This window comes from Thermobia domestica, chromosome 3, assembly GCF_964235325.1.
Source record: "Thermobia domestica chromosome 3, izTheDome1.hap1.1, whole genome shotgun sequence".
Classification (NCBI taxonomy): domain Eukaryota; kingdom Metazoa; phylum Arthropoda; class Insecta; order Zygentoma; family Lepismatidae; genus Thermobia; species Thermobia domestica.
The window spans coordinates 270484308-270498506 of record NC_137456.1 but is presented as its reverse complement, the minus strand read 5'-3'; the positions used below and the strand labels follow the sequence as shown (position 1 = coordinate 270498506).

Here is a 14199-nt window from a genome sequence, read left to right as displayed (position 1 = left end):
TCAGTGTATGCACTCACTTTGGTCAAGATGGCTTTATATCCGAAGATTTGGTAGGGGGGTAAAAATTTCCTAAGAAATTATTACCTCCCTGTCGGCTATTTGTTACTTCAAAGACAAACTCAAATGTTACATTATAAATCGATACCACTCTGTAGTATCTCTTAACAGACACAGTGACTTTGGCCAAGATGGCTTTAAATCCGAAGATTTGGAAGGGGGGTAAAAATTTCCTAGGAAATTATTACCTCCCTGTCGGTTATTGGTTACTTCAAAGACAAACTGTTATATTATATTATAAATGTTATATGTTATGTTATATTATAAATTGAAAGCACCTTGTAGTATCTCTTAACAGACAGAATGACTTTGGCCAAGATGGCTATAAAACCGAAGATTTGGTAGGGGGGTAAAAATTTCCTAGGAAATCATTACCTCCCTGTCGGCTATTGGTTACTTCAAAGACAAACTCAAAAGTTATATTTTAAATTGAAATCACTCTGTAGTGTCTCTTAACAGACACAATGACTTTGGCCAAGATGGCTTTAAATCCGAAGATTTGGTAGGGGGGTAAAAATTTCCTAGGAAATTATTACCTCCCTGTTGGCTATTGGTTACTTCAAAGACAAACTCAAATGTTATATTATAAATTGAAAGCACTTTTTAGTATATATTAACAGACACAGTGACTTTGGCCAAGATGGTTTTAAATCCGAAGATTTGGTAGGGGGGTAAAAATTTCCTAGGAAATTATTGCCTCCCTGTCGGCTATTTTTTACTTCAGAGACAAACTCAAATGTTACATTAAAAATCAATACCACTCTGCAGTATCTATTAACAGACACAGTGACTTTGGACAAGATGACTTTAAATCCGAAGATTTGGAAGGGTGGTAAATATTTCCTAGGAAATTATTACCTCCCTGTCGGCTATTGGTTACTTCAAAGACATACTCAAATGTTATATTATAAATTGAAAGCACCTTGTAGTATCTCTTAACAGACACAATGACTTTGGCCAAGATGGCTTTAGAACCGAAGATTTTTTAGGGGGTAAAAATTTCCTAGGAAATTATTACCTCCCTGTCGGCTATTGGTTACTTCAAAGACAAACTCAAATGTTATATTATAAATTGAAAGCACTCTGTAGAATCTCTTAACAGACACAGTGACTTTTGCCAAGATGGCTTTAAATCGGAAGATTTGGTAGGGGGGTCAAAATTTCCTAGGAAATTATTACCTCCCTGTCAGCTATTGGTTACTTCAAAGACAAACTCAAATGTTATATTATAAATTGAAAGCACTCTGTAGAATCTCTTAACAGACACAGTGACTTTTGCCAAGATGGCTTTAAATCCGAAGATTTGGTAGGGGGGTCAAAATTTCCTAGGAAATTATTACCTCCCTGTCAGCTATTGGTTACTTCAAAGACAAACTCAAATGTTATATTATAAATTGAAAGCACTCTGTAGAATCTCTTAACAGACACAGTGACTTTTGCCAAGATGGCTTTAAATCCGAAGATTTGGTAGGGGGGTAAAAATTTCCTAGGAAATTATTACCTCCCTGTCGGCTATTGGTTACTTCAAAGACAAACTCAAATGTTATATTATAAATTGAAAGCACTCTGTAGAATCTCTTAACAGACACAGTGACTTTTGCCAAGATGGCTTTAAATCCGAAAATTTGGTAGGGGGGTCAAAATTTCCTAGGAAATTATTACCTCCCTGTCAGCTATTGGTTACTTCAAAGACAAACTCAAATGTTATATTATAATTTGAAAGCACTCTGTAGAATCTCTTAACAGACACAGTCACTTTGGCCAAGATGGCTTTAAATCCGAAGATTTGGTAGGGGGGTAAAAATTTCCTAGAAAATTATTATCTCCTTGTCGGTTATTGGTTACTTCAAAGACAAACTCAAATGTTATATTATAAATTGAAAGCACTCTAATATCTCTTAAGAGACACAGTCACTTTGGCCAAGATGGCTTTAAATCCGAAGATTTGGTAGGGGGGTAAAAATTTCCTAGGAAATTATTACCTCCCTGTCGGCTATTGGTTACTTCAAAGACAAACTCAAGTTTTATATTGTAAATTGAAAGCACTCTGTAGTATCTCTTAACAGACACAGTCACTTTGGTCAAGATGGCTTTAAATCCGAAGATTTGGTAGGGGGTAAAAATTTCGTAGGACATTATTACCTCCCTGTCGGTTATTGGTTACTTCAAAGAAAAACTCAAATGTTATATTATAAATTGAAAGCACTCTGTAGTATCTCTTAACAGACATAGTCACTTTGGCCAAGTTGGCTTTAAATCCGAGGGTTTGGCAGGGGGGTAAAAATTTCCTAGGGAATTATTACCTCCCTGTAGGCTGTTGGTTACTTCAATGACAAACTCATATGTTATATTATAGATTGAAAGCACTCTGTAGTATCTCTTAACAGACACAGTCACTTTTCCCAAGATGGCTTTAAATTCGAAGATTTGGTAGGGGGGTAAAAATTTCCTAGTTAATGATTACCACCTTGTTGGCTATTGGTTACTTCAAAGACAAACTCAAATGTTATAATTTGAAAGCACTCTGTAGTATCTCTTAACAGACACAGTCACTTTTGCCAAGATGGCTTTAAATTCGAAGATTTGGTAGGGGGGTAAAAATTTCCTAGGAAATTATTAGCTCCGTGGCGGTTATTGGTTACTTCAAAGACAAACTCAAATGTTACATTATAAATTGATGCCACTCTGTAGTATCTCTTAACAGACACAGTCACTTTGGCCGAGATTACTTTAAATCCGAAGATTTGGTAGGGGGGTAAAAATTTCCTAGGAGATTATACCCTCATATCGAGTGTTTTTTACTTCAAGGACATCAATGTTACATTATAAATTATTACCATTCTGTGTTGTTTTTTAGCGGAGGCACTCACTTTGGTCAATATGACTTTATATCCGAAAATTTGATAGTGGGTAATATTTCCTAAGATATTTATATCGCCTGTCGGTTCTTTTTTACCTCAAGTACAATATCAGTTGTTATATTGTAAATTGAGGCTACTTCGTGTTATTTCTTAACAGACGCAATCTGAGGAAGATTGCTTTATGTCCGAAAATTTGGCTTCAAACCCAAAATTTGATAGTTGGTAATGTTTTCCTAGGAAATAATTGCTTTTCCAGTTTTGCACGTGATTTGCTGTCTGACGATGGTGTCTTAATAAAAAAATGAAATTAAATCTTTTAATTTTACGTCCCACAATTATGCCAGTTAGGGTAAATTAGACGGTGATTGTGAGAAATGAATGAAATGGTGGAATAAGGAAAGTGGGAGGAAACGAGAGAATCCCGAGAAAACCCACGAGAAAACGGTGTTTGTCCACCAGAAATTCCACACGACGCGAGTTGGGATCGAACCAGTGACCCCAAGCACCTGAGGTGAACGCTCTACCACTGAGCCACCGCGTCCTCTATGTTGCAGTGTCAAAGTGTTATTTTCTATTAATTGTTTTCTTATTATATCAATGAAGTTTGTACAAGCTGCTCTTCAAGAGGAATAATTCAAATATTACATCTTAGCGGCCTAGTATAAAGGGAGGAAGAAACTTTTCTTCCGAAACACTCCACTGTTAAAAAATATTTCATAATTTCGTTCCTGGAAGCAGCTCTTGACTTATTTCACTAGTAGTCGAGATTTAAGAATTCAGTAGCGTTGAAAGGATTGTATTGATTTTGAAACTCGATTTTACTCTTTGACAGTGTGGAAGACGTGGGAAGAAAAATATATTGAGAATAAACAATCTTTTGAAACAAAAGTAAGTAAATCTAATTTTAAAGTATGTTATTTGCAACCGAGAAAGCAGATTTTGATTCCAAATTATTACGTAGATTGTAGTGTAAAATATTAGATATTAGTTGCCTTATAATCTTCATAACTGTTATTGCACAGTTTATAACATAAATGATTGAAAACGTAAAACACATCTTTCAATTAAAAACGTTATTGCAATTTATTCCTCTCTCTCTCCTTATATACACATGGTAGACAAATTATCATGATCATCCGCTATAACGGGTTTAGACAAAAATTCACAACAGTGTTGGCAACCAAACATAAGTTTATTTTTTTTAAATGGCACTACGTCAGTTTATTACACATTTCAAACCAACATGGCAATTGTTAACTTAAAATGCCACTTTTATTAATCAGTGTTGCAAGCTAAAGATATTATGGTATCACAAACATCCGAAGTTTGGAAGCCTCTAACGCAGACAGCACAACAGAGATGCACAGAATAATGTACATCGAAAGAACTTTAGCGCTGAATACCATGGTCATAGTATGACGTTTTTTGAATGAATAGAAACGAAGTTACAGGGGTTGAAAATTTTGAATTTTTTGAAAGACTTTATTTAAAAAAAATCTTAGGTAAATATTATATCTAGTTACATGTAAGGTTTGAAATGAACGTACAATTTATTTTACCGTTTACAGCACTTCGATATCTCAAACCGTACCGGATATATAATCATTGATAAAGTTGTTAACACTGTCCAAATGGCTAAGCTAGCTAGCGCGAGCTACCCACCAGAACAATGTACAAGGCTTGTAAAAAGAAGATTCTCAAGTCCTACCAGTTGGAAACTTATGCTTAGTCAGTACGTAGGATCTGAGACGTAAGATACCAAAAAGAAACAATTTTTGGAATTTCGAAGTGGAAGCGAAGGATACGGGTGAGTATTATCTTATAAAAACGTGTAAATTTTCGGGCTCTATTTAACTCCAGTCATCTAATTTGGTATTTCAACATCTTATTAAAAATTAAAATAAGTTTAGCTTTCTTTGTATATCATCTTCCTATGAACTTTCCGAAAATAAAAACATTCCTTTATCGTCCACAAAGTGAGTGCGTATGTTAATACATAAAACGATTTAACATCAATTTATAATGTACAAATTTGACCTTATTCTTGAAATATAAAAGAACCAATGCAAGAGTATAAATTTCCTAGGGGAAAAAGCACCCCCTATAAAACTTCTGATATAAAAACATCTTACCGACAATCAGTGCGTCTGTTAAGACACACCAGAGTATAATACCAATTTATAAAGTAACATTACATTTTGTCTTAGAAATAATTAAGAACGGATAAAGGGGGATAAATTCAATATGAAAATATTACCACCTCTCAAATTTTCGGTTACAAAGCAATCTTGGCCAAAGTGAGTGCGTCTGTTAAGACATAACACGAAATAATATAAATTTATAATGCAACATTTCAATTGGTCTTGAAGTAATCAAAAACAGACAGAGCGTATAAATTTCTCAGGAAATTATTACCCTCCTATCAAATCTTAAGATATTAAGTCATCTTGACCAAAGTGAGTCCCTTCGTTAACAGATAACTTGGAATGATAGCAATTTATAATCTAACATTTCAGCTTGTCTTTGAAGTAACCAATAACCGACCGGGGGTAATAATTTCCTAGGATACTTTTACTCCCTACCACATCTTCGGATTTAAAGCCATCTTGCCCAAAGCGACTGTGTCTGTTAAGAGATACTACAGAGTGGTATCAATTTATAATGTAACATTTCAGTTTGTCTTTGAAGTAATTAATAACCGACAGGGAGGTAATAATTTCCTAGAAAATTTTTACCTCCCCACCAAATCTTTGGATTTAAAGCCATCTTGGCCAAAGTCACTGTGCCTGTTAAGAGATACCACAGAGTGGTATCAATTTATAATGTAACATTTTTAGTTTGTCTTTGAAGTAACCAATAACCGACAGGGAGGTAATAATTTACTAGGAAATTTATGCCCCTACCAAATCTTCGGATTTAAAGCCATCTTGCCCAAAGTGACTGTGTCTGTTAAGAGATACTACAGAGTGCTTTCAACTTATAATATACTATTTGAGTTTGTCTTTGAAGTAACCAATAGCCGACAGGGAGGTAATAATTTCCTAGAAAATTTTTACCCCCCTACGAAATCTTCGGATTTAAAGCCATATTGTCCAATGTGACTGTGTCTGTTAAGAGATACTACATAGTGCTTTCAAATTATAATATAACATTTGATTTTTGTCTTTGAAGTAACCAATAGCCGACAGGGAGGTAATCATTTCCTAGGAAATTTTTACCCCCCTACCAAATCTACGGATTTAAAGCCATCTTGGTCAAAGTCATTGTGTCTGTTAAGAGATACTACAGAGTGGTACCAATTTATTATGTAACATTTGAGTTTGTCTTTGAAGTAACCAATAACCGACAGGGGGTAATAATTTCCTAGGAAACTTTTACCCCCATACGAAATCTTCGGATTTAATGCCATCTTGGCCAAAGTGACTGTGTCTGTTAAGAGATACTACAGAGTGGTATCAATTTATAATACAACATTTAAGTTTGTCTTTGAAGTAACCAATAACTGACAGGGAGGTAATAATTTCCTAGGAAATTTTTACCCCCCTACCAAATCTTCTGATTTAAAGCCACCTTGGCCAAAGTGACTGTGTCTGTTAAGAGATACTACAGAGTGCTTTCAAATTATAATATAACATTTGAGTTTGTCTTTGAAGTAACCAATAGCCCACAGCGAGGTAATAATTTCCTAGGAAATATTTACCCCTACCAACTCTTCGGATTTAAAGCCATCTTGGCCAAAGTGACTGTGTCTGTTAAGAGATACTACAGAGTGCTTTCAAATTATAATATAACGTTTGAGTTTGTCTTTGAAGTAACCAATAACCGACAGGGAGGTAATAATTTCCTAGGAAATTTTTACCCCCTACCAAATCTTCGGATTTAAAGCCACCTTGGCCAAAGTCATTGTGTCTGTTAAGAGATACTACAGAGTGGTATCAATTTATAATGTAACATTTGAGTTTGTCTTTGAAGTAACCAATAACCGACAGGGGGGTAATAATTTCGTAGGAAATTTTTACCCCCCTACCAAATCTTCGAATTTAAAGCAATCTTTGCCAAAGTGACTGTGACTGTTAAGAGATACTACAGACTGGTATCAATTTATAATGTAACATTTGAGTTTGCTTTGAAATAACCAATAACCGACAGGGGCGTAATAATTTCCTAGGAAATTTTTACCCCCTACCAAATCTTCGGATTTAAAGCCATCTTGGCCAAAGTCATTGTGTCTGTTAAGAGATACTACAGAGTGGTATCAATTTATAATATAACATTTAAGTTTGTCTTTGAAGTAACCAGTAACCGACAGGGGGTAATAATTTCCTAGGAAATTTTTACAACCCCTACCAAATCTTCGAATTTAAAGCCATCTTTGCCAAAGTCACTGTGTCAGTTAAGAGATGCTACTGAGTGCATTAAATTTATAATATAACATTTGAGTTTGTCTTTGAAGTAACCAATAACCGACAGCGAGGTAATAATTTCCTGGGAACTTTTTACCCCCCTACCAAATCTTCGGATTTAAAGCCATCTTGGCCAAAGTGACTGTGTCTGTTAAGAGGTACTATAGAGTGCTACCAATTTATAATATAACATTTGGTTTGTCTTTGAAGTAACCTATAACCAACAAGGGGGTAATAATTTTCTAGGAAATTTTTACCCCCCTACCAAATCTTTGGATTTAAAGCCATCTTGGCCAAAGTGACTGTGTCTGTTAAGAGATACTATAGAGTGCTATCTATTTATAATATAACATTTAGTTTGTCTTTGAAGTAACCAATAGCCGACAGGGAGGTAATAATTTCCTAGGAAATTTTTGCCCTCTACCAAATCTTCGGATTTAAAGCCATCTTGACCAAAGTGAGCACACACACTGAGAGATCATATTCAATATTATGAATTTTTAATGTGACTTTTGACTTTTCCTTTGAAGTTACCAGAAACCGACAAGGGGGTAAAGATTTCCAGGGGGTAAAATTTTCCAGGGGGTAAAAGTTTCCAGGGGTAAAAAATCCCTGTGACACCACCCATCGTGTAATTTTGAATTTTATGTATAAAACACAACATTTATAAATAAAGAAGCTTGTGTTAAATATATAAATCAAGTTCACCATTCAGCACATTGGGTAAAATACTACTACTTACAATTTGTTGGTATATCTGACACCAGGCAGCACATATTATAATGTAAACAATACTTGATTCTGTTCCTGTTAATACAATAATAGGTGAAATTAGAAAATGAACTAATCATCAGTTAACCATCCTTTATATTAGAAATAAAAATATGACGACAATGGTTTGTAAGACAATACGAGAGTAGTTAAGGGTTAATTCCACAATATTCAAATTGAAACATCTGTTTCTGATTTTGTAAGCTTCAGCCAACCTCGATTGAAATATGTCCATAAAAATGAACAGTGTATTATGTTTCGTGTAAATAGAAAGAAAATATACGTTATTTAAATGAAATATTGTATGAAAAGTAATAATATAAAGTATCGTGTAAACATATCCTGTATTGAGGACAACTAACCAATTCTAAAGAATATGGTTGTTTGGAGTTCACAAATATATAATTTTTTAAAAGCCTCAGATCAATTTGGAATGAAGAGACCAAAATTGTGATATGATTCTATTTAGTACATAGAATCACGTTGGCTACAGCCGAGACAGTTATGCCAGTACGACTATAACAGTGTACACATTCACACAAACCTCTAAATCTATCTATATTAACATCTAATTTACTTAATAGCATTTCTGTTCTATATATGACTCATCCATCAATGAAAATAATTAATATTTATGCATTATACGTCATCAATTAATTCTTGAAATCGTCGTGTTTCGTTATATGCATATATCAATACACATTTATATTATATTTACAATAAATTACTCGCATAACAGCAGAAGGATGATCACTTAATTACAGGAAGCCAATTGATTAACCCTGCACGGCAAACAGAGTAATATATGGAATAAGCACGCTACCATATATGTACATGCATCCCATTTGTTATTTGTGATTAACTAAAAGTATTATATTTTTCCTTATATGAAAGATGTTATCTGTAAACAAAAGAGAAGACAACCCAGTTACGGAATCCTCACCGATTCCAAACTATTTAATCTAGTGCGACATATTTATATCGTCATTCCTCTTGAAAGACATTATTATGCACACAGCTATTTCTATTTCAATCACTAATTACAAAATAAAACAGAAAATTTCAATTTACCGAAAGAAAAAGAAAATATTCGGCTATAATTTCTCAACCATTAGCCTCAGTGCAACGGTGGCGTAGGATCATTTTAAAACATCTTTAACTGCAAAATACCAGAAACAATGGATTAAATGCGACATTGATTATAACTAATTAACCTTGGTTATCGTGAAAAATAAACAATCAGGGTGCATAAAAAGATAATATTTTACTGTAATGGCGATCAAATGGCACATTACAACACAGCACTAAATTGAAGTTCGGCTAGAGTTCCCTGCTAGTGAATTTTTTCGATACTTTGTAGCCAATAATAATACCTTGCTTTACGTTACCGACTCCAGTCCTCTAATCCAAGAAAACTGGGTTCGTATCTCAACGCTGATGATGGTGCGACATTCGAGACAACAGCTTTGGGGAAACGAAAGCAAATTAGATAAACGTTTCTTAGCCTGTTTCATGTCAGTCCTCCAAACACTAGCATAATAGTCTTCGTGAATTTGTGAAGAATTGTCCCGAGGTATTTCAAAAAGTCTCTAGAAATTGCGAGACCTTACACATGGAGATATTTCACATTGTATTAAAATCAATTAACTCTCCAAAATTAAACCCATTCGATTCGTTTTGTCAGACGAGAAAGCACTGGTTGGAGAATTCTTGGGTACGTGAAGTATCAGAGTTCTAACTTAGCATTTCTGTACTAAGCTAACTCTTCTTGAGATTAGTAACAGGAATTCCCAACGATCTGCTCTGTTTTCAGAGAATGGTAACGCAATAGCCTCATTTTTTGTTAATGCAAGTAAGTATGATCTAACCGACATGAATTTTGTTCCCCGGTTTTTGTAGTCAGCGTCGCTGTAGCAGTCGGATAGTATGCTGTTTAATAATAATTTAATTAAAACTCAGTTTAAAACTCAACCTACACGTGAGTTATACAATAGATGGTTTGGTTTAACAATATTCATGAAAACAAATGAGTATTCTAGTATATTTTGTTTTAAAAATTATACTAGATCCATGTGCATAGTAGAATAATACCATTTATAATTTCTTTAGTTTATGTATGTGTTTTAAATTAGTCTATTATGAGAATTTTTTCTTGATTTATTGCAACGTAATACACATATTATCCCCTTGTGACCCAGCCCTGTAGATAGATGAAGAAACTCGTGACCATGCTAAGCATTTAGAAGTAGGCAACAAATAGTGCAAACAAAACATTAAGCATATTGGTTTCTTAAACCATACTTGTTTTAGAATTATTGGAATCAACAATTAATACTCCTGTAGCCCAGTAGTTAGAGCGTTAGATTCATATCTGCGTGGTCCTAGGCTAGATTTTAGTCTAAGCACCCCGACCGAACGAACGTAGTTGAGTTTGCACACATAATAAGTAACATTATTCATTCCCCACCAGATACTTATAAAATGATATTGACCAGCAACTAATACAAGGTAATTGCAATCTGTATTGAATATTTGAGTAAAATGTGACATAATGATCGTGCTTTGCTTTTTGTGGTTTTTAAGATCATGTGCTCTAATGGTGTCACTGCAATACGTAGACTTCAGTACTCTCCGGCCAGGTTTATTCGAATGTTTGCGTAGTAATTAGAATGCAAGAATATTTCATCTTCTACGACGGAAGCCAGCTACGTACAGGTAGTACGTAGTGGTAGAGAATAGTGCAGAATTGACGATGAACAAGTTGTACGTAATGGCAGTCAAGCGGTTAATGGTTGTTTCAAATAATATGGTGAATTATAAGAAGAAGTAAAGCCCTTACAGGTTTTGTTGCGAAAGAAAATATAAAATACTCTACAGTGGCAACTTCTGCCAACACCAATGATTCACACCAAATTACGACTAGCCACTCCTACCCCGTTAGGGAAGCTTTCATTGAAGAAAATTCTGGGTACCGAGTTTCGCTCTATGTCGATTAAAGCATAATAAAACTTGTTCGTATCTTTTGTAAATCTTCTTTTTTTTTTAAATGTATATTTTGGTGCACCAAGGCTCCATGGCATATGAACATAATATAAGGTGAAATATGAACCAAGATAATATGCATAATTCTCTCCTATATGGAAGCCTCCACGAAACTGATGCATTAAGGACGTGCTCTCTCTTCACCAGAAAAGCTGAAGGTTTTTAAATATTATCAAGTTTAATGAGTGTAAATTATTTGAAATATTTAAATATTAAAATATAACCTAGTAGTATATTTCACTGCCGCCTCCTTCCATATGCAAGTACCACACTGCTACATTATAATGCGATTTTGACATTATCTAAGTTCACTCACGCAGATTTAACCGTTCGTTAGAAAAGTAAAATCCTCCTCGAAAAGTAAACGATGGATAATTTTTTATTGAGTTGAACGTCGCTGCGCATTTTCTATGCTTAAAATGCTTAACTTAAGTGTTTGTAAATATATTTAAAAAAGCAAAGAATAATTGTTACACGATACTATAGAGAAAGTATAGCAGTTATATTGCTTGCAGGTTTCGTGTTCCCTCGGGATGAAAACCCAATTAAACATCCTGTAGGCCATGGACATATTTAGAATCAATCCCAATGAATTGTTCTCTATGTGGGAATATCCAACATTGAAATTCAAAAGGTTGAACTAGTTCAAGTTGCACTTATTTAATATCATGGAATAAAGGAAAGATATAACCAACTGGTTGGATTTTTACTAGTTGGAGAGTTGAAATACAGTTTCTTTTATAAAAATACCTTTTAAAAACTTCTAAAAAGTTATAAATAATGGTATACTTTAAGCCAATATGCACTTTGTAGGTTTTCACACTTATGGCTGAGAGCTTACGCTTTTTCCATAGGTAGCTCTGTGAGCTTTTGCAATGGGATTCAGGTAGATTCTACAAAAAACAACATTAGAACTGAAATACGTTAAATTGATTTCATACATAAAATAACCCTAATAGATAAATGAAATGTTTCTAAAGTCTTCGAAGATGATTACAGTTACCAAATGGAGTGTGTTGTAATGCAATTCTTGTACTGAAGTTCTCTCTGTATTTAACGTTAATAATCAAACTGCAATTACATTCGAAATATCAGCAACGTTCTGCTCTCATAGATTGAGAACGAAGCCTTCGAAAACCCACACCAATAAGGAAACGTACTTGTTAGTAACAGCCAGGAGGTTTTCTCTATCAACAGAGGAAACGAAATACTAATTTTGTCTTTCAATAAATATTACTTATAAAGAATTCGTTCCAGAGTTATTCAAAACCATATTAGCCCACACAATAAAATTATTTACTTAGCTCCCAGTTATAACCGGCCTGACCTCCGAAAACAAATAGGCTTATAGACAAATAGGACTTCAAAATGCTCCACATATACAATATACAGTACATATGCTTGGTTTTAATTTGACATCAAAAGATTGTGTTTTGAGACTAAAAGAGTCAGTAACGATCATAATTAATGAAATGTTGGAATAAGAAAATGTGAGATAAGAGATCTGTTAACATGGTTGTATTTCAGAATATGAAATTATGTCCCTCTGCTCATATTTAACGATAAACGATCCATCCTGATATTCCTTCTGCAAATAATTATGTATTGCAACATTCTGAAGAGTGCATAGTTCAATCCCGTAGTTCTTAAAATATTTCAGAATTTTTAAATATGACACGTTAGATCATCAGACTACTTCTGCATAGTGCTGAATTGAATGACGTTGGAAAGAAGATTCTCGAAATTAGTTGAGGAGTTTAATGCAATAAAGGCGTAAGTCATAAATATGCAGTTGGAAAAGAACGATGTTGAAAATTTAAGTAGTATTTTTTTTTACATAAAACAATGTGATATACAGCATTTTATTCCGATATTGCATTAACATTTTACCAGGAGGCTAAACAGGCATGGCAAAAGCCACAAATGCGTTTGATGCAAAAAGGGCGTAAACTCGCTTGGGACTTTATTACATCAAACTCCTCAATTGTCTCATTTTGCATTTCATTTCGTGCTTTTCGTTTTATGTTTCTTGTTTACTTTTCCAGTTGGAGGTCTAGTTACTTATAATATGGTGAATGGTTACAGGCATGAACTTAAAGATCACAGGGATTCCGTTGAAGCTGAACAACCAACAACACTACAAGGAAATATTTCGTCACAGAATTTTGCTCCGGTACAGTACGTTGCTCCGGAACAATACAGCGCTCCATTACCATACGCTGCTCCGGTGCAATACGCTACTCCAAATCAGGGACATTACGGTACTGCAGCAGAATACTACTATAATCCGCCGAATCAATATTAAATAATTCACATGTTTTCAAGACTAATATTATACGTACAAAAAGTGTATTACAAACACATCTGTGAGGTTCTATTTCTTGTATTTATTCATCGCCTAAGCTAGATTAAGTGTGACAAACTCCAAATTGTCAAGTAGACCATCTTGCAATTCCATATTCAACTGTAGATATTAAATGTAGTAATTATATGCGTAAAAAAATGACGTTAATGTTATCTATTTAAATTTTTTTAGCAGTAACAAAATAAAATACACTCAAATCCATGTGATTTCTTCCTTTCCTTATATAAAATATTTTAAGATATGAAGAAAGTAGGAAATTTAATTTTTTAATACTTAGAGACATACTGCAATTTTACTTAATCAATTTTGTCAGATGAAAAGTCAAAACATTTGGATATGTTCTGCGAAATAAATCTAAAATAACGTTTTCAGCAAGATGTCTGAAAAATTATTTCTAACCAAGTTCACATTTAAAGATTTTTATAATTCTCCAACGAAACAAAAGTAATTTCTTTTGGGCATTATGAGACTTCGAACTCTGTAGGTGATATCAAAAGTTCTCGTTTTACTAACTGCTGTGAAAAATTATGCAAATGCAGATAGGTTTGTATACTCGGTAATACCGTACTTCGTGACGTAACTTCTAAATGGAGAAGAGGAATATGTTGCTTGTCAAAACTGAGATATTGCTTTATGTAACACATAAGAGCAAAACTTACTTCTTTAATTATCCGGTTGGGAAACAAGAGAACTCATAATA

The 14199-nt window shown here is 34.0% G+C and overlaps 1 protein-coding gene across 1 annotated transcript in view; it reads left to right on the top strand.

Annotated features, from left to right (window-relative positions):
* LOC145681655 (uncharacterized) overlaps positions 1-13681 on the top strand; it is a 360834-nt gene extending 347153 nt beyond the window's left edge. The window contains exon 6 of the mRNA XM_081753279.1: positions 13180-13681. Coding sequence (XP_081609405.1) covers positions 13180-13439 — 260 coding nt within the window. The 3' untranslated portion in view covers positions 13440-13681. The remainder of the gene's footprint in view (positions 1-13179) is intronic.
* The last annotated feature ends 518 nt before the right edge of the window (positions 13682-14199 follow it).